The sequence below is a fragment of the Hypanus sabinus genome, chromosome 14, assembly GCF_030144855.1.
Source record: "Hypanus sabinus isolate sHypSab1 chromosome 14, sHypSab1.hap1, whole genome shotgun sequence".
In the NCBI taxonomy this organism is placed as follows: Eukaryota; Metazoa; Chordata; class Chondrichthyes; order Myliobatiformes; family Dasyatidae; genus Hypanus; species Hypanus sabinus.
In genome coordinates this window covers 45,342,604-45,366,456 of record NC_082719.1, presented here as the reverse complement: position 1 = coordinate 45,366,456, position 23,853 = coordinate 45,342,604, and the positions used below count along the sequence as shown (strand labels likewise).

At 37.5% G+C, this 23,853-nt stretch overlaps 2 protein-coding genes across 9 annotated transcripts in view; one reads left to right on the top strand and one right to left on the bottom strand.

Annotated features, from left to right (window-relative positions):
- The window catches only part of apbb2b (amyloid beta (A4) precursor protein-binding, family B, member 2b), a 265,174-nt gene extending 257,091 nt beyond the window's left edge, over positions 1-8,083 (top strand). For all 6 annotated transcript variants that reach the window (XM_059989082.1, XM_059989079.1, XM_059989083.1 and 3 more), the window contains 2 exons: positions 758-937; positions 3,943-8,083. In XM_059989082.1, coding sequence (XP_059845065.1) covers positions 758-937; positions 3,943-4,110 — 348 coding nt within the window. In that variant the 3' untranslated portion in view covers positions 4,111-8,083. The remainder of the gene's footprint in view (positions 1-757; positions 938-3,942) is intronic.
- Positions 8,084-13,975: 5,892 nt separating this feature from the next.
- Positions 13,976-23,853, bottom strand: part of LOC132404706 (putative methyltransferase NSUN7) — a 107,592-nt gene continuing 97,714 nt past the window's right edge. For all 3 annotated transcript variants that reach the window (XM_059989087.1, XM_059989085.1, XM_059989088.1), the window contains 2 exons: positions 21,001-21,124; positions 13,976-18,341 (listed from right to left, as the gene is read on the bottom strand). In XM_059989087.1, the coding sequence (XP_059845070.1) occupies positions 17,682-18,341; positions 21,001-21,124 (784 nt within the window). In that variant the 3' untranslated portion in view covers positions 13,976-17,681. The remainder of the gene's footprint in view (positions 18,342-21,000; positions 21,125-23,853) is intronic.

The window sequence follows — 23,853 nt, the reverse complement described above, 5'->3', positions numbered from 1 at the left end:
AACCGAGACCTTTGTTGAAGGCTTCAAATCCCTGTAATTCCATAAAGCAACATCCTTAAAATATTTGTTAGTTATTTTTATGGCTATAGTTTGTATTGAAAAGCACAAAAGGAATATGCGATAAAGCTTTGATAATTGCGTCGTATTTTATTGAAATTGTTTAAGTTGCTGCTTCTCCTGCTGGTGGATATTGAAGTATCTTCATAATGATCTGTTCAGCACTTATCTCTCTTTGCTTTATTATATTGTGCAGTAATGCAGAATACAAGGGTGACCTCATTAAAACCTGTTGAATGGTGAAAGGCCTTGATAGAGTGGATAAGGAGAGGATGCTTCCTATGGTGGGAGAGTCTAAGACCAGAGGACACAGCCTCAGTATAGAGGGGCGTCCTTTTAAAAGGGACATGAGGAGGAATTTCTTTAGCCAGGGAGTGGTGAATCTGTGGAATTCTTTGCCATAGACAGCTGTGAGGGCCATGTATTTATGTATATTTAAGGCAGAGGTTGATAGATCTGTTATTGGTCATAGCATGAAGGGGTAGGGAGAAAACAGAAGGTAGGGGCTGAGAAGAAAAATAGATCAGCCATGATAAAATATCAGCGCAAACTCAATGGGGTAAATTACCTAATTCCCTTCCTATATCTTATTGTCTTATGGTTTTATATTGCCTGATTTTTAACCTAATGCATTGCTGAGGGAAGAACTCAGTTTGGTTCATTTTATATCAACCAACTTTATTCCTATCATTCTGAGCAGGATGAAGATGAAGTCTTGCTGGAGTGTCGTGTTCGTTTCCTGTCATTTATAGGAGTGGGGAAGGATATCCATACCTTCGCCTTCATTATGGACACAGGAAATCAGCGTTTTGAATGCCACGTCTTCTGGTGTGAGCCAAATGCAGGAAATGTTTCTGAGGCTGTGCAGGCAGCGTGCATGGTGTGTACATTTTCAACACACTTTTTACTTTCCTAACCTGATTACCCCAGTAAATAAAAATGTTGTACCTTAAATCATTTAAAACATTGCTGTTGGAACTCAGAAGAACAATATATTGTCTTCAAAAATTAACATTTTTTTCATTGAGAAAAAAATCTGTAAGAAGCATTTGTTTCCTGTCGTGTGCCACTGTCGAGTAGTGGTTAACGCGATATTATTACAGCTTGGGCATCAGTGTTCAATTGCAACATTATCTGTAAGGAGATTGTACGTCCTCCCCATGAATGATTGGTTTCTTCCTGCAAGTTAATTAGTCATTGTAAATTGTCCCATGGTTAGGCGAGGGTTAAATCGGAGGAATGCCAGCAGCATGACTGGAAAGGCCTATTCTGCACTGTGTCACTAAATAAAATAAAGTTCTGTCCTTGGAGAATTTTTCCAGAGTAACTTCTTAAAGAAAGTGACTGTTCCCCAAAATGTGTTGTGCCTCTGATAATGTCATCAACATAGAGACCAGTTAGTTACTTTTTGACTGATAATGGATCAACAGATTGCACAGTTGTCAAAATGAAAACCCAACCACAATAATTTTCCACAATTCCTCCCCCATCCTTTTTTCCTCAGCTCCATGGCAATCACTGACTTGTTTCCTGCTGGTAACTGCACTAATTGTGCAGGTTATGATTTAACTCTTCTTAAAAAAAGAAGTTACCATAATGATACCTTTAAGCAAATATGAATGCCCCATTTTCTCCTTTTTATGTGTTTTGGGATGAAGGCAAAATATTGTAAATATTTAACATATCAAAATGGATGAGATCCAATGTCTAGGCTGTAGGGTTTTATTGAACATACAGTTGTGACATATTTCATTGCTCAAATATTTTCACACAAAACCAAGAACCTTTAGCTCATGATGTACCCAGACTGCTGAGATAGGGTTAATAGCACATTGGCTTGGCTTCGGAATTAAAAATCAGCATCATCTTCTATCATAGCATCTTGCTCTGATATTCACAACCATTCTGGATTTAACACTTTAAGATGAGTGATTATTAATGTTTTCATTTTGTTTGACTGTGCAGCTTTATTAGAATTTAAACTGTTTTTGCACTGTAAGAATAATAAAATCATACAATTTGGAAGCAGGACTTTTAACCCACACATTCTATGCTGAACATCAACTACCTGTCTATACTAATCCAATTTACTAACATTTGATCTACATTCTCCGTGTATCGTCAATTCAAGCGCTCACCCAGATATTTAACTAATGAGAACACCTGCCCCCACCATCCAGTCAGCCAATGCAACCAGAAATGCATACAGGCTCCTGCTGTGGCCTAAATAATGCTTTTCAAAGTTGTACCATAACCTTCCTGACCAGATAGTCTACATTCCCACTTAATGAAAGGAATTAAACTCTTGCCACCTCACCTACTCACTCTGCTGCCTTCAGGGATCCTTTGACTTGAACACTAAAGTGCTTTGGTTCATCAGTACTCTCTAAAGGCTGATTTATTCTTGTGCATCGCATCTACGCTGTAGGTATTGCGTACCCTACGCTGTAAGGTGACGTACACCTCTCCAGAAAAGTTACACGTTATGGCAACACAAACCACAACAACTGTGATTGGTCCACTTGGTAGCATCGCATTTTCTCCTACACATTTCTGGTTGCTTCTTCTCCGCCATGTCTAGGCTGTGTGTACACCGATATGAAATAGATAAACCAAATCATCAAATCTACCTGCCGACATGCAAAAATGTTTGAATTGCATTTCCTCGTCCATGTCTCTCACGAAGAAACTCAACACAGTGGCATAGAAACCACACCGTCAACTAACAATTTGGCGCACACCAACGCATGCTCGCCACAGCATAGAGCGATGCAGAAGTGAAAATCAGGGTTACAGTGTAGGGTGTGGCGTAACCCGTACGCACAAGTATAAATCAGCCTTATGTCCCTACCATTCAGTGTGTAAGCCCTATGGGTATTAATAGTTCAAAAATGCATCGCCTTACTATCAGGATTAAATTCCATATATCATTACACTGCTCATTTTAGTAACTGATGAATATTGCCCTATTCACACTTTCAGTAGCATTAACTTTGTTGTCACCTGAAGACCTGCTAGTCATATATCCTACATTCATATTCAGATTGTAATGTAAATGGCAAACATTAAGTTCACTGCAACAATTCCTGTGGTACACCACTGGTCCCATGCTTTCAATCACATAAAGAACCCATCATGATCATCCACCACTTCCTGTTTCCATTCCAACATTAGATCCAATTTTACAACTTGCCTTGGATCCCATGGGCTGCAACCTTTGGTCTAGTTTCCTATTTGGGACTTTGCAAAGGCTTTACTGAAATCCATGTAGTCCAAATGAATGGCACAACCCTTATCAAAACATTTTGTTACCTCTTTGAAAAGCTAGATCAAATTGAACAGGATGAACCCCTTAGAAAAATGGTTACTATCTATAATCAATCCCTACCTTTCTATTATAGATTAATTCTGTCACACAATTTTTTTTTCTGATAACTGACCTTCAACTTGCATGCTTGTAATTTCCTCTCTTATATCTGTTGCCCTTTTTGAATAAGGGTAGCCTATTTGCTGTCCTCCAGTCAATTGCATCTGCGGCCAGTGAAGATTTTAAGAATTTCTATCAGGTCCCCAGTAATCTCCTTTGCCTCTCATAGCAGCCTGGAATATATCTCAACTGGCCCCAAATACTTCTCCAACTTTAAGCCTGCTAGGACATCTAATACCACTTTTATAATATCTGCATAAATACAGAAAAGTAATAAATATTTGGTTTCTTTTTTAAAACCTTTTTGTGTTAAAACTCAAACATTCAATTGAAAATAGTAAAAGTAAATCTTTTCAAAAATTATGTTAAGGCTGTAAAAATATTTAGAGCATAATCATTATTTCTGAATACCTTAAAAAGTTCGCAGCAACTAATGCGATTTTATGTCTGATTTACAGCTTCGATATCAGAAATGCTTAGTAGCAAGACCACCTCCTCCGAGGATGTGCCCTACAGGTCCACCAACAGACTCTGTCACAAGGCGTGTCACGACCAGTGTAAAACGTGGAGTTTTATCTCTCATTGACACTTTGAAACAAAAGCGGCCGGTATCTGAATCACCATGAAAAGGACCTGGATAGATCCTTTTAGACACCAGAGTCTCATAATAACTGACATAACACATGATCCATGCAGATCTTGGGCCTTCAAGTTATATATGCTGATCCTCTTCAACATATATTGTTTATTGTCAGATTTAATGTAAGCATGTTATTTCATTCCTTATCATGGCATCGTATTGGGAGGCGCATGAATAACTTTCTGCTAACAGCGTTTGAGTTCATTAATTGTTGGAAGGTGTCTGGAATTTCTGTAAGCCCTGGACTAAGTGGTGCCTAGTTTGTCTCACTGACTACTAAAGCTGGAATTTTCACCATCAACATTACACCAAAAGTATTTAGTCGCGCACTTTTTTCTGTCACTGACACTGGTGTAACATAGTGGTGTACAGACTGTAGTAGAACTGATTCCTTTGAGACAGTAGAATCCTGTTGGCCATTGCAGTTGTTTTATCACGTGTACCGACTAAGGTGAGCAAGAGTGACCCCCTGTGATTTATCTGTTTGTGGAGAAAGTACTAACTACATCAAATTAGACCAACATTGAAACATAGGAAAAAGTAGTTTGCCAGCTTTGTCAGCATTGGTAAGATCACTTCATAATCATTTTCCATTTTCCCTGTAAACTAGAGCAACAATTAGCCACAAACTTTTACTTAAGTCTAATATTTTTCCATAATGATTTATTCAGTTTTATTTTAAAAAGTTACATTTTTGCCAATTAGAGACCATGAGTGGATTGGTGTTGGTAGATGGGTCATTCATTGTTGTATTCTGCATTATTGCCTTTTGTAATATTAATTGGAAATATGCCAATAATATTTGAGAGTATTCCAAACCACCATGGAATAGAGTTTGGCTGTTTATTAAATACCATATTTATCTAACCTAGCTATCAGTATAGGCAAGGTACCAGTACCTTCCTCCTGCAGTGGGATGGTAAAGATGAGAGTGCTCAGGAAGGGGCGAAGAGACTCTACTGAAGATTTTTTGATAAAATTTTGATTTAGTCACAATGTTTCGCAGATCACAAAACAGGGAAAATTAGGATCATCGTATTTTAATTGTACTGCATGGACAAATTGAATTAAACTGCTAAATGCTTTAAACAAGGTCAATTATGAACATTTGTGGGTTTTTTTGTAGTAGAATGAATTGAGTTGAATTCCTTACACAGTTTTCAGTTATAGAGCAGCTGTTGTTGCAATAATGCCAACTCAATTGTCTTAATTCAAGGCTAAATGAATAACAGAATCACTAAATACAGAGAAACATAAATTTATTCTTTCATGTAATGAAGAGAGGGTACATTTGACTGTTCATGGCAAATAGGTTTCAGCTGAGAAGAAAACTGCTAAAAATACAGCATCCAAATCAAGAGAGTGATGCTGATATAAAAACTAACAGCAGTTGTAACCATAGGGATGAAGGTTCCTTACCTGTGACTGTGAACACATGCACAATTAGTGAGTGACCAGTAAACCCAAAGAGCTAATAAACAGATTTCACTTTCAGATCAATTTACCTCACAGAATGGTGGCGGGTATATCATAGTGTATTATCTGTAGCTAATGCTTTTCAAGAAATCCCAGTCTCACTTCCTATTTTAACTGTACTGTATTAAAGTTTTGCTAGCTTCAAAATCGGTTAATACTGATGTTTGTTTTCTAATTTCTTGCTGTATTGGACAAAGTGTGGATGTTTTTGCTAGTCTCCAGCTGTTTGGAAAGAAAAATTCAAATTGTAAGCTCCCGTCGAAAGTCCAGTTTGCATTGTTGTTGTTGGGAGGAAGGAGATGCCCGTAATTGCTTTTCTCAAAATGTTTGCAAGCTGCCAGTGCACAATCGGAAGCTGCAGATTGTAGAAGAATGTTGGATGTTACATCAGAGATCACAAAGTGTGCAGGTAGTGCTTTTATAAATATTTAAAATAGACATTACAGAAGAAACAAATCTGTGTTAAACAATGCAGATTGGATTTAACCAAATGCTCTGTATTTGGAAGTAATCTTTCTGTTAATTTGGTAAAACAGCCGTACCAAGCCATTCTTATTTCTTTTTGTTGCTATATAAGGTAAAACTTGTAGAAGAATATTAGTACTTACTTTTTATTTTTTTAACAAGTAGACAATCTGTTGTAACTAGATTTTAGACATTATCTATGCATCCATTATAAGCAGTGACTTTGTAGAAAAATTGCTGAGTCACTGCTTTGCATGCTATATAGCTATTGTAAGCAAGATAGCAAGTGAATTTAAAAAATACATTACTGAAAATATTTTTTATTTTATTTATTGTATTTTATATTGAACTTTGCTAATTATGTTGTATTATGTTCTATTGTAAGTTTTCACAGTGTAGCTGGCACTTAATCTCTAAATACTGTAGACTGACACATTAGATTTTGTATTCATTCATTACAGTGAGCCAAAGTACTGTTGTGATACAGGAACAAAGCCAGCTTAAAGATGTTTTGGTTTATAGTAATTGTGGTTCTTGAAGTAGTACAGGGGAGTTGATCATAGAACATAGTAAATTGCAGTACGTTGTAGGTCCGTTGATCCCCGATGTTCAGATCAGATAGGCAATTATTGATTTAAACTTTTGTGACGCTCTACCCTCCTACCTGTTTTAATTTTATGTGTCTGGACTTTTTTTTTATATATTGCAAGAACTTAGAAGCTTCAAAACCAATTTTGGTTATCCCAGTGTATATTATCTTATCATTATTTTGGTATTTGTACCTGTTACACCACATGTAAGCTTTCTCATTGAAGCCAAGTAAATGTGGAATGTAATCATGGATTCTGCGGATGGTTGTCTGGTTTTAATATTTTGTGCAGAGATCTGATGAGCAGCTTCTAATTATGTAACTTGCCCTTTGATTTCTACCATTTTACAAATCAAATGTAAACCCTCTAAAGCCGGCTCTGTTATCTAATTCTTTTAACCTAGAGTACTTGCTAGAGTACTGACAGAAAAGACTGTACTGATGCATTTTTGTGTCCCACTTTCTCTCCCTACAAATATGTATTGCTAAGTTAAGAGTGCAGGGTGTTCAGCTATTATGTTCCAAAGATGCGATTGGCAAATATTGTAATTTTTCCTAAAATTACATTAGACTAATTTGCAATTATGCATATGGTACTAGAATAAAAAACAGAAAATGCTGGATACTCTCACTACTAGGTCAGGCAGCATCTGTGGTAAGGGAAACTAAGTTTATGTTTCAGGTTGAAAACCCTCCAACATCTACCTAGGGTACTTTTTTTTACTTAATGGTTCACTATGCCAGTAACCAGTGTGCCATGCTGCCAATCAGCCTTGGACCCCAGAGTTCATACATCCTTTTCAAAGTTACAATGTGCTCGGTGGCAGCAACAAAGTCTACTTGATTGTGATTGTATGTACAGAGAATATCTGCTTTCAGAATGCTGAACCATGACTGGTTGGACTTCACGTTGCACATTAACTGACTTAAAATGCATAGTATTAGCAAAACAAGTCGTCTTAAGTGTCAGCCAAACAGACGATGGACTGCTGTTATGAATACAAGCTACAGTGAGGGTGCTTTAATGATTCCAAGTCCCTCTTTATGGTACAGTGTTGGTCCACAGTACACAGCAGGTTTAACATATGGTTGTCATTCTGCTCATCTAGAAGTGTCCTACATTGCAACCACTGCTGAACTTGTGGATTTAGCTTTGCTCTCAGCAGCCCTGCAATCTGTTTGGTCATCTTAAATATAACGTTGCTATGAGCCTGAGCTGGGCAGCTCAGAAGCCACTGAAGCCTGATATTTAATTTTTATTTTAATCCTCAACTATGTACATTTACTGTTATGGAAGACTTGGAGCTGTATATTAGGCCATTAAGCAACTGATTTACAGTATATTAGCTGTTCTATTCTGCTTCCCACTGATTTTCCACCTGTAAATGTAATCCATTGTGAGAATAAACTGCATATATTGAACATTGAACTTTGCCTCTGATTTAGCAACTGATCATCTTTATATAAAACTCATTCCTCATCTCATTCTGTGAATAGCTCAGATGTGTTGTATTTCTGCATCTGCATTTACATGGATCCAAGATGATTTGTGGAAAATTAGAAACTTTTACCTATATTCTCTTAGAAGGGTTTATGATTTGTGTATAAAAGATTATAAGGCTGCTGTAATGACTCCAAGTTAGAGATTTAAGTTTTTTTTCACTGCCTTGACTAGTGTAAAGATGGTAATCTCTAATGATAATAAAATGGGTGAATGTAAGTGAACAAGTGAAATTCCAATGATCCATATCTGATATGTTGGAAATTCTGATGGTCCTTCACCTTGCTTACTACGTTTATTTTCCAAGGTTCTGGTTCTTACTTAACAGATTCCATAGGAAATTTATTATAATGCCATGCAGCTTTTTAAAAATGTGAATCAAATGTGTGCTGGGTTATTAATGGTATAACATCCAGTAGCCCAGAAAGTCTGTCAGTCCAATACCACCGAAGTCTCAAGTTTTACTCTACCATACGAGATTTAGGGTGGCACAGTAGCATAGCAGTTAGCATAATACTTCACAGCACCAGCAACCTGGGTTCAATTCCCACCACTGACCAAGGAGTTTGTATGTCTCTCCTTGACTGCTTGGGTTTCCTCCCACATTCCAAAGACGTACAGATTAGTCCCGTGTCTAATTGGGTGGGGCCTGTTACTATGCTGTATCTCAAAATTTAAAAACAATAGCTGGAGGGAACAAATGTGGCAATGAAAGCGAGCTACAAGATAATAGATACAAATGACAAATCCTCAACAGATGAGATGGTATCTATAAAGGGAGAAACAAAATTAATTCTTCTTGATGGATCCTGCTTCAGAATAGATTCTATCAGAGATGCTAAGTATTTACAACATTTTCTGTTTGAATTTCTAGCAGCTTTGGCTTGGGGCAACTGAGGAGGAATGCTATCAAATTATATCAAAAATTAACATATTAAAATTTGATCCCTTAGCAATCAATTTTTATAGAACAGGAGGCTGACTATTTGGCTCAGAGACAGTGTAAGTGGTTATACAAATACATATTTTTAATGTAATCATTTTTAGGATATGAGTGACGGCAAGACCATTTAATGACGATCAAATCTACTCTCAACTTCTTTTCCTCCAGTCCTGCTGAAGCATCTCGACTGTCCTCTTTTCCATAGATGCTGTCTGGCCTGCTGAGATCCCCCAGCATTTTGTGTGTGTTGCTTGGATTTCCAGCATCTGCAGATTTTCCCTTTTCTATTTATTGACCATCCTTTATTTCCTGTGAGAAGGTACTGTTGAAGTACTTCCAGGACATCTTTAGGTGAGTACTCAGCTATTGTGCAAGCGTAGTGATACTTCCATCTGGAGATGGTGTATGATTTTGAGGGGAACTTGCAAGTCATGAAGCTTATCCACATTACAAAGGTGCTAGTGGCCATAGAACATGTAGAGATGGATAAATCCCTGGGGCCTGGCCAAGTGTATCCTTGGATGTTGTATGAAGCTAGGGAAAAATTGTTGGAGCCCTGGCCTGTATCTTCCTTAGGCACTTGGTAAGATAATGGTAGCTAATCTTGTATCATTACTTAGGGAGTACTGCGAGGACAAGCTTGGAAACTACGGGCTGGTGAGCCTTGCATCAGTGTTGGAAAAATTATTAGAGAGGATTCTGAGAGATAAGATATACCTGCAGATACTGATAGCTGGTAGTCAGTATGGCTTTGTATGTGGGAAATTGTTATCTCACAAATTTGAATTTTTTGAAGCTGTGACCAAGAGGATTGATACGGGCAGGATGGTGGATATTGTCCACCTCGACTTAAGCAAAGTTTTTGACAAGGTTCGATATGGTAGCCTGCTCTGGAAGGTTAGGTGACGTGGGATCCAAGTGAGCTAGTCACTGGATATAAAATTGGCTTGGTGATGGGAATCAAAGGATTTTAGTGTTTTAATTGCTTTTTAGATTGCAGACTTGTGATCAGTCATTTGATCGAGAGATTGGTTCTAGGTCCACTGTTCATCATTTACATTAACAATCTGGATGAGAATATAATTGGCATGGTTAGTAAGTTTGCAGACGACACTAAAATTGGTAGCATAGTGACAGCGAAATGAAGATTACAACAGTACCTAGAACAAATGGGAAAGTGAACAAGGAATGACAGATAGAATTTAACTCCAAGAGCAATGCTGAATTTTGGAATTTTAAACCAAGACAGGATTTTCAGAATAAATGGCAGGGTCTCGGCGGGTGTCGTAAAACAGACAGACTTCGGGCTACATGTACATAGTTTCCTGAAAGTGGTGATACAGGAAGACAAATGGGGAAGACAGCATCTGACAGATTCTTGACTTCTGAACTGTTGGTGTTTATAGGCATTTGTGTTTGGTCCAGTTTAGACTCTATTCTAGTCATTGGTATTGAAGATGAGGTAACTTGATGATAATACCGTTCTTTCAAGGGTCTCGGCCCAAAACAGACTGTTTATTCCCCTCCATAGATGTTGCCTGACCTGTTGACTTCCTCCAGCTTTGTGTGTTTCTCCAAATGTCAAGGGTAGGGAGTTATGTTGTCTCTTGATGTGGGTGGTCTTTGGCACTTTTATGGTGCAAGTGTTACTTGTTACAGGTATATGGAGGTGGGTGGTTATATGGGAGGCAGGTTTCAAAGGTTGGCACAACATTGTGGGCCGAAGGGCCTGTACTGTGCTGTATTGTTCGATGTTACTTTTCAGCCCATGACTAAATGTTATTTAGGTGTTTAAATTGTGCTGTGGGTGAAATAACACACAGAAAATGCTGGGGTATCTTAGCAGGTCAGGCAGCATTTGTGGAAATGAATAGATAGTCGATGTTTTGGAATGAGACCCTTCCTCAGGGCTGAGAAGGAAGGGGGAAGATGCCAGAATAAAAGGAGGAGGGGAGGGAAAGGAGGCTCTCTGGAAGGTGATAGGTGGTCAGGTGGGTGGGAGAGGAGAGTGAACCTTAGGAGAAAAGAAATGAGGAGGAAACGGGGTGAAGTAAGAGGCAGATAAGAAGAGGGAAACTATCAGAGTGGGGAATAGAGGAAGGGGAGTGGGAATTTGTTTATTGGAAGGAGAAATCAATATTCATGCTACCCAGACAGAATATGAGATTTTGCTTTCACCCTGAGGTTGGCCTCATCTTAGCACAAGAGACTACGGACCTACACATTGGAATGGAAATTGGAATTAAAATGTTTGGCCTTTGGGAAGTCCCGTTTGTAGTGGATGGTGTGTTGTATGTGTCATGGGCTGATTCATTTGCTGAAGAATCACAAATGGAACTAAATATTGTTCAAACATCAGTGAACATCTCCCCTTTTGACCTTATGATGAAGCAGTGATGTCCTGGGGCTGGAAAACTGACCTCCAACATAGCCGTCTTCCTTTGTGTGAGGTATGACTCCAGGCATTGGAGTGTTTTCCAATGGTCGTGTACTCTCTTTCCACTGGCCAGGAAAATTTGCCAAGTGTTGTCAAGAAAAAGATGCTTGTCTAAAAATATGCAATAAAGTGGGGAGAGTGAGACTGTTTAAAGATTTTACAGTGGAAAGACATGGGAAAAGAATTCCAAAGCTTGGTTTAACTGGCAGAAGATGTGAACATAAGTTCTGGGACAAGGATGATTCCTAGATGCATGAAATCAGAAGTGGAGAGCTGTAAGTCTGAATAGAGTTAGGGGGACGGGCAATGTGCTTTGGAGGAACTTATTAACTGAGGATGTACACTGTGTGTTTGAAAAGCAAGATTGAGGTAGGATTAGAGAAATCTTCTGAGAACTTTTCATGGCCACTGGACCCTGTTAACTCCAAGCTGCTCTGCCTGGAAATTGAGCTCCCGTGTGCCAATGCATGTACAGGTGCTTGTTACTGTTACTCAAAAGATTGAGTAACAATCCCTGGATTTGGCATGTGCTCAAGAGTTCATAAAAGTGGATGATAATTTTTATTTGACTCCACAACTTCCATTGAAAGTGACTTTGGCTTTAAAGTATAATCTGTACAAGTTACAGCAGCACTCAGTCTTTCTTTGAATTGTGTATAAATTCACAATTCTAAGTACCATCACCTTGGAGAGAACTTGCTACTCTCTGTAAACATATTGAAAAACATGTTTCCTGACAGTAAAACTGGGCTTTTGGATTAGTTGACTGGGGTTTGAGCAATTAATAAAACTTAATATTCCAAAATCAATAGATTCTGGCATGGGCAGAGGACTGGAAAATTGCGAATGTCTCTCCACTGTCAAGAAGGGAGGGAGGCAGAAGAAAGGAAATTGTAGACCATTTAGCCTGAGCTCAGTGGTTGGGAAAATTTTGGAGTTGATTCTTAAGAACTTGGTTTCAAGCATCTAGAAGGGACATGATAAAATAGGCCAAATTCAGCATGGTTTCCTTAAAGAAAATTGCTTGCCTGACAAAACTGTTGGGATTTTTTGAGGAATTAAGCAGGATAGATTTGGAAGATGTTGTGTTCTTGGATTTTTAAAAGGCCTTTGACAAGGTGCCACACTTGAGGCTGCTTAGCAAGTTAAGAACCCATGGTATTACAGGAAAGATGCTAGTATGGATAGAGGATTGGCTGATTGACAGGAGGCATAGAGTGGGAATAAAGGGAGCCTTTTCTATTTGGCTGCCTGTGACTAGTGGTGTTCCACAGGTGTTGCTGTTAGGACTGTTTGCTGTTAGGACTGTTTACTTTCATGTTAAACATCAATGATTTGGCTGATGGAATTGAAGGCTTTGTGGCCAAGTTTGCAGATGATATGAAGATAAATGGAGGGGCATGTAGTGTTGAGGAAGCAGAGGCTGCAGGAGGACTTGGACAGATGAGATGAGCAAAGAAGTGGAATCCAGTGGCATAAAGTGTATGATCATGCACTTTGGTAGAAGGACTAAAAGCATAAACTATTTAAAAATACAAAGTGCAGGGTGACTTGGGAGCCCTTGTGCCGGATTCCCTAAAGGTTAACTTAAAGGTTGAGTCAGTGGTAAGGACAGCGAATGTAATGTCAGCATTCATTTTGCGAGGGCCAAAAAAATAAAATCATGTACATAATGCTGAGGATCTATAAGGCACTGGTCAGGTCTCAGTTGAAATATTGTGAGCAGTTTTGAGCCCCTTATCTACGAAAGGATGTGCTAACATTAGAGATGTGCTCACTGAAACCAAAAGAGAGTTGAAAGGCATAGATAGAGTGGTGGTGGAAAGTGTATTTCCAATAATGGTGGAGTCTAGGGACCAGAGGGTACAACTCAGAAAAAAGGGATATCCATTCAGAGGATTTATTTAGCCAGAGGGTGCTGAATCTATGGAATTCATTGCCATGGCTGGCTGTGAAGCCCAAGTTATTGGGTATATTATTGGGTGACCTGCTGTCAATGCTGTTGTTACGATCTTTAAATATATTTGGCTCTTTTCATCTCCCATGCATACATTTGGACTATTACTAAAAACGGACATTTCTTGCAATTTCCATTGGTTTCAGCATTAAAGACAAACCAACCTCCTTAAGTCATTGAACACAGGCTCAGAGCTTAAAAATATTTGAAGATCTTACAGAAAATTCTGCCGTCAAATCTTTTAATTTGCATAGAACATACAGCCTTCAGTTCTTTCTCTGTAAACACAGAGCACATTCTGCCATGTAGCTTCATGCTTCCAGGAGCAGTTCTGATGCCTAAAAGTTATAAATTTCACTTTCAATTAGAAGTTGAAATACACCATTAGATACTGAATAAATGTATGCTGTGAGAAATAATTTATCTGTGGCAGTAAAATAGTTTGATGAAACTTGTATAGAAAGAAATAATCCAAAGGAAGTGTGCATTTGTTACAATTTTAATCGCAAATGTAATACTGCATACAAAGAAAACAAGTGCAAACCTATTCAAACCACAATACAATAAAATATCTCGCAATCATAATGTATTGAAGAGAATATAGGCAGAATTTTGTGCACAATGTAGCACATGTGACTTGTTTTCTTAGTGAAAAGAATAAATTTTATTCCTTATTTCATTGGCAAAAACTTGGAATCTTCATAACACTTCATTTATACAGCATTAAAGTAATGTTAAAATAAACAGTCAAGATTGGTTAGGGCCTTTCTTAGAAACAACAGCATTAGAAAATAACCAAGCTTCTAGTAATGTTATTTTAAAGAAGTAACTGAAAGAATGTTTACTGCAATAGAACATATTTGAAGAGTAATCAAATGCATGTCTTCAATGTCTGGGGTTAAAAGGCTTGGCAGACTGTGCGTGTAAGTGATGGGGTGGGGGGGGGGAAGGGAGAACTATTTTACACAGTAAAAACAGGGTACTGCAGATCCGCAAGAGAATGCCAATGCTAGTACTTGGTTCTTCCACACTGGAATAAATGCACTATGATATACAAACAAAACTAAAATTCTAATTTTATTTATATAAAATAAATTCTGCTTTACATATCTGGTATAATTGCTGAGCTACGGTGTGTACCATTTGGGGTCTACAGAAATCTTTACAAGACTTAATGAATCAGAATGTGTGAATAGTAATAAATAGTCGACCACTTACAACTATTTCAAGAGTTCACTACGAATTGCTTTTCATTAGTCTCGACAGATTTATAAATGAATTTTTTTCATTGCGGTTAGTTATGTTGATTTTTCCATCAATCGTTGTTAACACTACTGAATGTTATTTAAAGATGGAGATTTGTGATAACGTTTGAATGTAATTACATTTCACAGACATTTAGATAAGAAACTTGTATACAAGAAAGATGAAGTGGCATTTCATTTGCAATTTTTGAATAATTTTGTCTTGAAGGGATTGTGATGGCAATGTCTCCTGCCTAGACCCGTTTTCTTTACACTCTTCAAGCTGCCATCGATCTCAGTTGTTCAGGATTAAACTAATTTTATTTACACCTCATTATCTTTATGGTAATTTAATTGGATTCTTTTCAAGTTAAATACTTAACATCAAAGCTTTTAAAAGAAATATGTTCATATATGTTTGTATGTTGAGCTGCAGTAATTTGAAGGTACTTGCAAATAATTATGAGCATTTAATAACCAATATAGTATTCTTGATTTGGTTTATTCCACAAATCATGGCAGATCTAAAATGTAGCCAATAAAATGTGATGTGCTGATCATATTCTGCCCTGAATCAGACAAGGCACTGTCACCCAGGAAACCTATTTTTACCTAACATTATGTTTGATTAACTAAACATTTCATAAACTTTAATTTCTTTCAAAAATATTAGTTTTTTAAAGTTTATTACAAGGATTAAATACTTTAACGGTTTAATTTCTTGCAAGAAAACTTAAGAACATATAAAACATATGGGGTAATAATGATAGGAGATATAAATGAATTTCCATTAAAAGATTAGTGAGGCACTAAAGAGTATGAATTCTTGTAGGTTAAAATGTCAGTCCCAAGTGAAATTAAAGATATTACATCTAAATTCAAATGCAAAATAGGCTTAAAAATTGAATATTCCTAGGATATAGAATAAAACATTTCATTGGTAAGAAATTCCTACAGGCCTCACATACCTCAAACCTCGGGATTTTTTTTGTCAACCATTACAAAAATGACAATCAACCCAACACAAAGTCTCAGCAGTGTTACTGCAAGTAGAGCAGAGGTGCAGTGATGGAAATGAAACAAACGTATCAGGCAAATAACTGCCTTTGTTCTTTATCATTATGGCAGTGACTAACATTTACCCCAGATAAGTGATTTTATAAAGCTATTATTGTAATAAGGGAAAGTCCTTGATGCTACTTAATTTGATGAAAGAATCTCTTCAGCTGCTTTACAAGCTTTAAGTAACCCATCTGAAAGATCATTATACAAGTTAGCTCACTCACAAAAAAGGTTAACACATGATAGAATATTATTCAGCAAAGCTGCCGAGATGGGGTTTAGATAGTAAACTACATGTTGGGATGAGAGTAAAACCAGAAAATGCTGGAAATGATGACAGACCAGCTAGCATCTGTATTACAAAAATAAAATTCTGAAGGTTATCTAGCTCATTATACCTGGTCTGCTGAATATTTCCAGCACTTTCTTGTTTCATTTCAATGTTTTGACTTTATAATATGAAAGCAATAGCAAATCATCTGAATTAATGTTGTAACATTAGTTTTGAAAATGTATGTTTGATATAAATGTAAATTATTGCAATATAATTCTACAGCATTCAAGACAATTTAAAATATTCAAGCTGGCCTAACTAGTATGAAGCTTTTCTTTGGAATTCCATTGGGGAGAGCTCATGATGTCCCTGCCTCAAGGTATGGTCACAGTAAGCTGATCTCCAGCTCATTCAGTCCTATAGGGCACAAAAATGTTGCTGTAGGGAAAGCACATGGAAGCAAATGCAAGCAGATGGCTAGATTCTGCACAATCCAGATGATTGTCTAATATATTAAGCGAACACCCAACTTTCAAGCAAAATAGGAGGAATCTCCAGTCATTAAAATAACCTGGATTAAGACAATTTCCTATTTGGACAGCAGATTTTGCAGCAATTACTTTATTTTTCTCCACCAACCCTTCTAAGACTTTCAATCTGAAATAGACCAGGATAAGAGAAACACAAAGAGCAAAACTGATCTAATAATACCTATGCTGTTGCTGTGTACCTCAAAATACACTGCACCTAACCTTGTCAAAGACTAAATTGGAAAGTAATCTTACAAAAGAAAAAAAACACTCAGTCATTGCTGACATACAAGAATAACACAACTCTTACAGAGTCAACAATATATTATTCTTTAAAATAAGTCTGGGGAACTGAACTAAAACATGTTAATGTGATGTTTCTTTTTAATTCCCAGGAGGCTCTTTAGATAGATCACTGTAGCATGTGCTATACATAAATCAAGATCATTTGGTCATCCATTTAAGGCTGACAGTCTTAAGATAATTATTTGAGGGAGAGGGTTAGGGACAACCTCTTCCCAGGAAATCTTTGCCTCTATAAATATTTTCTGTAGCAGATACATTTTCCCTTGCCGTCTCTATGGGAGCTGCATACAGTCCCATTTTAATTGTTCAGTTATTAATACACATCATCAAACAATGTAGGAAAGAAAGATCAAGTGGATTTGAATTGAATCATGTTATTATGATTCTTAGTAACTGTTTTGGACATCCAATCACAGTATATAATTTAATTTTAAGAATGTAAATAATTACAATGAGAAAGCATGCTTATTTAAGAACCTTTTCAAAGGGTTCGTTCTGGGTTTTGCTTTAACTGAGGTAACTGTTCTGCAGTACTTTACCTTGGGACATTTCAACAGTTGCATTGTAGCAATGCTGCATTCATAAATGTTATATGATTATTCACTTGTTCTGAACTTTTTTTTAAAACAGTGAGTCTCCAGATTGCTATTTGTGTGGTGTTGAAACGTTCCAAAGTTTAAGCAACATGTCATTTTAAAATCATTTATATTACTTAACCAAGGCAGTGTGCAATTCAAATTTTAAAGCATCTTTGCTACAGTTCATGATTTACCTTAGAGCCAAGGGCGTGGTTGCCTAGGGGAGAAGGACATACCTTGATCGCGTTGCTTTTTCATACCAAGCGAAGTCACAAATGAGTTGTGTGAATATGGGAATGGTGGCTGACTAGCTAGTCCTTGGTACTGAAAGAAGTAAGGCTGATTGTAACCATGGTTTGAAACCTTAGGTGAATTGAAATATCGTACTGTGACTGGAGGAAGCATCATCTCAAATGGCTTTAACACCAACTTCAACTCTTGTTTTGATGCAGATGAGCTTGATTTTCTACTTGACAATCTTCCTATTGAAGATACATTACTAATATTCCTTTTCATTTTATCAGGTAATGCAGGAATGGATATTTTTTGGGGTAACTTGATATTTGACCCAGTTCCACTGTTCACGGTTCTGGATAATGACTGGCTCACTGTGGAGTTTAATGCCCGGCTTGCTGGAGAACTTGCACTATCTGAAACTGATTTCTGTTCATTTAAGAATTCAGTGATCTTTGACTGAGTTCCACCAAAAGATCCAATTTTTGGTGTAAATACTTTGTTTTTCTTTCTCTTTTCTTCCTTCTTACGAGTTTTGGCCACCTCAACGCCTTCCAGTAATCCCTTTGCTGCTGCTCGAGCCAAAACATCCTTTACAGATACTGCAGCTGAAGGGTCTCGCTTTAAATTAACAAAATTACAATTATTAGATCCCTCATTGGTCAAGTTAGTTTCTGGAAAATTTTCTTTCACAAACACAATACCCCTGGAAACAAAGGTTTCAAGAAACACCATTACTTGCAAGTTACTTTTTAAAATACAAATCCACTTACTGCTCTTTCATATTGTTCAGGCCTCCTTTATACCAATGAGACCTGATGTAGATTGGGAGATCGCTTCACTGAGCAACTTCACTCTGCCACAAAACGCGAGATCTCCCGGTGGCCACGGATTCCAATTCTACTTCCCATTCCCATTCCAACACGTCAGTCCATGACCTCCTCTACTGCCATGATGAGGCCACGCTCAGGTTGGAGGAGCAACACCTTATATTCCATCTGAGTAGCTTCTAATCTGATGGCATGAACATCAATTTCTCTAAATTCTGGTAATTCCCTGTTCCTATTTCTCTCACTCACCTTATCACCTTACTTGCCCATCACCTCCCTCTGGTGCTGTTCCCTCTTCCTTTTCATCCATGGTCGTCCTCTCCCATCAGACTCCCCCTCCTCCAGAACTGTACCTCTTTCTCCTATCAACTTCCCAGCTCTTTACCTAGAAGCCCTTTCTCCTCTCCCATTTTCACCTATCACCTACCATCTTGTATTTCTTCCTCCCCTCTCCTCTCCTCTCCCCTCCACATTACTCTGACTTCTCCCCTTCCTCTTCAGTCCCATTGAGGAGACTCAGCCTGAAACGTTCACCCTTACACTTACTGTTTACCCTTTCCCCTAGATGCTGCCCAGCCTGCTGTATTGCTTTGAACTTCCAGCACCTCCAGACTTTCTCGTATTATTCATTCATTATCACTTGGTCAAAAGTTTCTGTTTCCTATCAAACATTTTTGGGGACATCTTTGCACTTCAGGGACATAAGCATTGCAATAGATAAAAACAGAAGATCTACCATGCCTCTATCACAGTGACTTAAAACAAACAAAAACATTCAGTGATATGCTAAGAACAAATAATAAAAGTATTTACCAATGAGCAAGTAGACTTTTTCAATGCACTAGACGCTCCAAATTATCTTTTAAATATCGATATGATCAAATCAGTGCAGATGATATTTATGTTACTGAAACCCCTTGTTACCTGGATACCTAGTAAGTTAGTTACCAGATAAAGCCCCCTGTTGCCTATCTACCTACTGAGTTAGTTACTAGCTAGCTCTGTAGATGATGTAAAAATTGCAGCTGCTGCAAACCTAAAATAAAAAAAAGAAAATGTTGAGGATAGTCAGTGGGTCAGGTAGCAAGGAGGAGAGACAATGTTGACATTTGATTCCCACCTTTGTGTTCTGTGCTCAGATCTCTGAGTCATACTGTAATTGTAATGCAAAAACATATAGAAATCTGAAATAAAATCTGCAACGAAAGCACAAAATTCTGGAAATTCTCAGCAGCATCTGTAAAAAGAAACTTATTTCGCATTTCAGATTGATGACCTTCATCAGAAAATATTTTCTTTGTAGTTGCTGACTAGTCTGCTGAGTATTTCCATTATTTGTTGTCACCATGTACAGAATATAGGCAGTTATGAAATTCTGGCCTGTACTAATTATATTGCGATGAGTTGACTTAGGCTACAACTTGTCCGGTTGAAAGCTATTCATTAATTAATCATCCTTTACCTCAAGTCCTACAGAAAATCACAACAGCAAAGGATTAACAACTATCTAGCTCTGATTGCTGATTTCTGAATATTCTGTAAGTCACTGTGAAAAATATTTCCACACGGTTGCAGTTCATTTGCTGAAAATTGTACTGACTGTGTTATGTGTGCTGTGGCAAGATAATGTACTGCCAATGCAATGAGGATCAGAATGTCAGTCTGACTATGCAGCATCAAGTATTGGTTGTATCTGCAGAATAAAAACTACTGCTGTCATAGTGAGATGCTTCAGGCTAATTAAATTAATTCTGTGCCAGTATACTGTTCACATCATAAACGGCACTCAAAAATCATTGCTGTAATAATAATTTGAATACATAATGATTTTTTCCATCACAATATAATAAATAGAAGCAGTAAAAGCTCAAATTTGCTCCACCATTCAAAAAGATGGCGATTGACTTTACTACTACCTCCTGCACCAAATCAATATCCTTTAATTGGTTTGCTATCCAAAAATTAATCAGTCTTTGTCTCCGATAAATAGCAAGTGAGTCTTCAGATAATAAATTGTCAGATGAAGAAATTTCCTCTAACCGTGACTCTCAATGCCTGACCCGTTATTTTGAGACTGTTTCTAAATTTTTCACCTCTAGTGTCTAAAGGGGACTGAAAAATTTATGGCAAATGCTTCTAGTTTCCATCCTCACTTTATTCAAAGCTATGATGCCTCACATTTAGGTCAGGTGCCATATTTACTAAAAGCAGACTCAGCCTTTGCAATGCTCCTATATCCACTTTTACCTCATCTATTATCCAAGCTACCCCCAACATTCTGTAATGTAACCAGTGATTTCCAAAGGATCACTATGACATTCCTCTTGTTGCATTTACAAAGCCATTTAATTCCTTAATTCAACAGTACCTGCTTACCATATTTGAATCTGAATTGCAGCTGAGACAAAGATAAAAATAGTAATTTTCTTACACCTAACTATGTAACCTACCTCTCGAGTTAATACAGCAATAAAACAGCCATTGACTTGTTCCGATGGTTGAATCTTTAAGAATTTATCTGAAGCACAAGTTATTTCTGCTGGACAACACAAAGGAATAACAGGAGCACTTAGCCTGCAAGAAACAGAAATGAGTGAAGTCAAAGCTTGTGTTAAGACAGTACATCCATACTGAATCTTATTGATCAAGCAGATTGACCTGGAATGAAATTAGTAAATATCAGTTCTAACTCCTGTGAAGTAATACTATTTCACCATGTCAGTCCACAGGAAAATGTTTAAGCTCTCACAGAGTACAAATGATTATTGGAAACACTGTAGATTTCAAGAAAAAGTCTAGAGATATGCACCGATTTAATAACCTTGATTACGGGAAAAAGTTGGTCTTAACCCACTCAATTGTCAGCACATCCCCAAGCAGTTCATGACAATTTTGGTTGGGATTTTCATGCAAATATGAAACAATGTGTTATGAACTTGTGTTTGGAGTTTTACAGAAGTGTTCCAACATTAGAACCCACATCTAACAAGGGAACAAAGTTATAGTAATTCCAACCACTGAAGCATTTTGCTTCTCAAAGGAATTTCAAAGGAGAACTGATCTTGGGATCCAAGCAAATAATATTTTTTATATAAAATACTTGATATTTGTAATGGTTTTAGTAGTTTTTAAGTAACCGTTGAAATATTCCTGGTTGACAGAATAGTGGTTTGGACAATTTTGGAGGGTGTGGCAGAGGGCCACACCCTATCAGATCTGGCTTCTTCTCAAATCTGGTTTCTCAATAGTTAGCAATTAATTAACGTGTTAAAAGGAATATAATAAAGTGCTGCAAGACTATATTTTCCAAAACAAGTTCTGGAGATACCTTACTTTCCTGCGCACAATTTAAATGGACTAATATTTGAATTAGAATCTTTACAGTTTGGCTTATGGAAATGGACCATAAGATCATTAGATATAGGAGCAGAATTAGGCTGTTTGCATCGGCTCCACCATTTCGTCGTGGTTGATCCAATTTTCCTCTCAGCCCCTATCTCCTGCCTTCTCCCCGAATCCCTTCATGCCCTGACCATTCAAGATTCTATCAATCTCTGCCTTAAATATACATAAAGACTTGGCTCCACAGCTGCCTGTGGCAAAGAATTCCACAGATTCATCACTCTGTTTAAAGAAATTACTCTTCATCTCCATTCTAAAAGGGTGCCCCTCTATTCTGAAGCTGTGTCCTCTGGTCCTAGACACCACCCCCCCCCCCCCATCACAGGAAACATCCACTCGATCAAGACCTTTTACCATTCAATATGTTTCAATGAGGCCACCTCTTATTTTTCTGAATTCTAGTCAATACAGGCCTAGAGCCATCAAATACTCTTCATATGACAAGACATTCAATCCGGGAATCATTTTCGTGAGCCTCCTTTGAACCTTCTCCAGTATCAGTACATCCTTTCCAAGGGGCCCAAACCTGCACACAATACTAAAGTGAGGCCTCACCAGTGCTTTATAAAGTCTCAGCATTATTTCCTTGCTTTCATATTCTAGTCTTCTTGAAATGAATGCTAACATCTCACTTGTCCTCCTCACCACAGACTTAACCTGCAAATTAACCTTCAGGGAATCTTGTACAAGGACTCCCAAGTCCCTTTACATCTCAGTTTTTTTTTGTATTTTCTTTCCATTTAGAAAATAGTCAACCTTTTCATTTCTTCTGCCAAAGTGCATGACCTTACACTTCCCGACACTAATCCTTCTGCCATTTCTTTGCCCATTCTCCTAAGTCCTTCTGTAGCCTCTCTACTTCCTCAAAACTACCTGCCCCTCCACCTGTCTTCATAGTGTCTGCAAACTTGGCCACAAAGCCATCAATTCTATCATCCAATCGTTGACATATAACATAACAAGAACTGGTCCCAACACAGACCCCTGTGGAACACCACTAGTCACTGGTAGCCAACCAGAAAAGGCCCCCTTTATTCCCACTCTCTGCCTTCTGCCAATCATGCTTTATCCTTGCTAGAATCTTTCCTGTAGATAGTGTCATAAAGGGAACTTTTGGCAAATTGGCCTTCATAAAATAGAGCACTGAGTACAGGATTTGGAATGTTATGTTGAAGTTGTAAAACAGTGAAGAAGTCAAATTTGACTGTGCAGTTCCGGTCACCTAAGTTACCAATAAGCTTGAAAAAGTGCAAAGAAAATTTCTAAGGATGTTGCCAAGAATTAAGGACCTGAGTGTTAGGGAAAGGTTGAATAGGTTAGGACTATTTTTCGTGGAGTGTAGGAGAATGAGGGATTATCTTAGAGGTATCAAAATTATGATGGGCGTAGATCAGGTGAATATTCTGTTAAGTAATAATTTAGTCTTGATGAATCTGCCAAATTGTTAAAGCTCTGTAGCTGTGTCAATCTTCCTGAAGGAAAGCAATTAAGATATTTCCCTTTGTAATCTTCAGTATTTTTATTTGCTGATCTCATATTTACATTGGATGCCTTGTAAGAGCCAATCAATTCAAAATTTCATTTTGTTAAGAGGTATAGTTCTAGATGAAGAATAGTATCTGTTATCAATAGGGCAATCTTGTGAAGCAGATGTTACAAGGATATGCTTCTACACAGAATGCCTTTTCAGAACCTCTCTGAACAGTAACCAAACATGACAAAATCTCACTGGTACTCTTGACAATTCTGGTTAACTTCTTTGACTCAAATTATGCTGCTCTAAAGAACAATTAGTTCTAAACCTTTACCATGGTACAACAAAATGTATACTTTTAAGGGGATAAGTTTAAAAGTATACATGTTTAACAAAGACTCAATCAACTATTTTCTAGTGTGTTGCA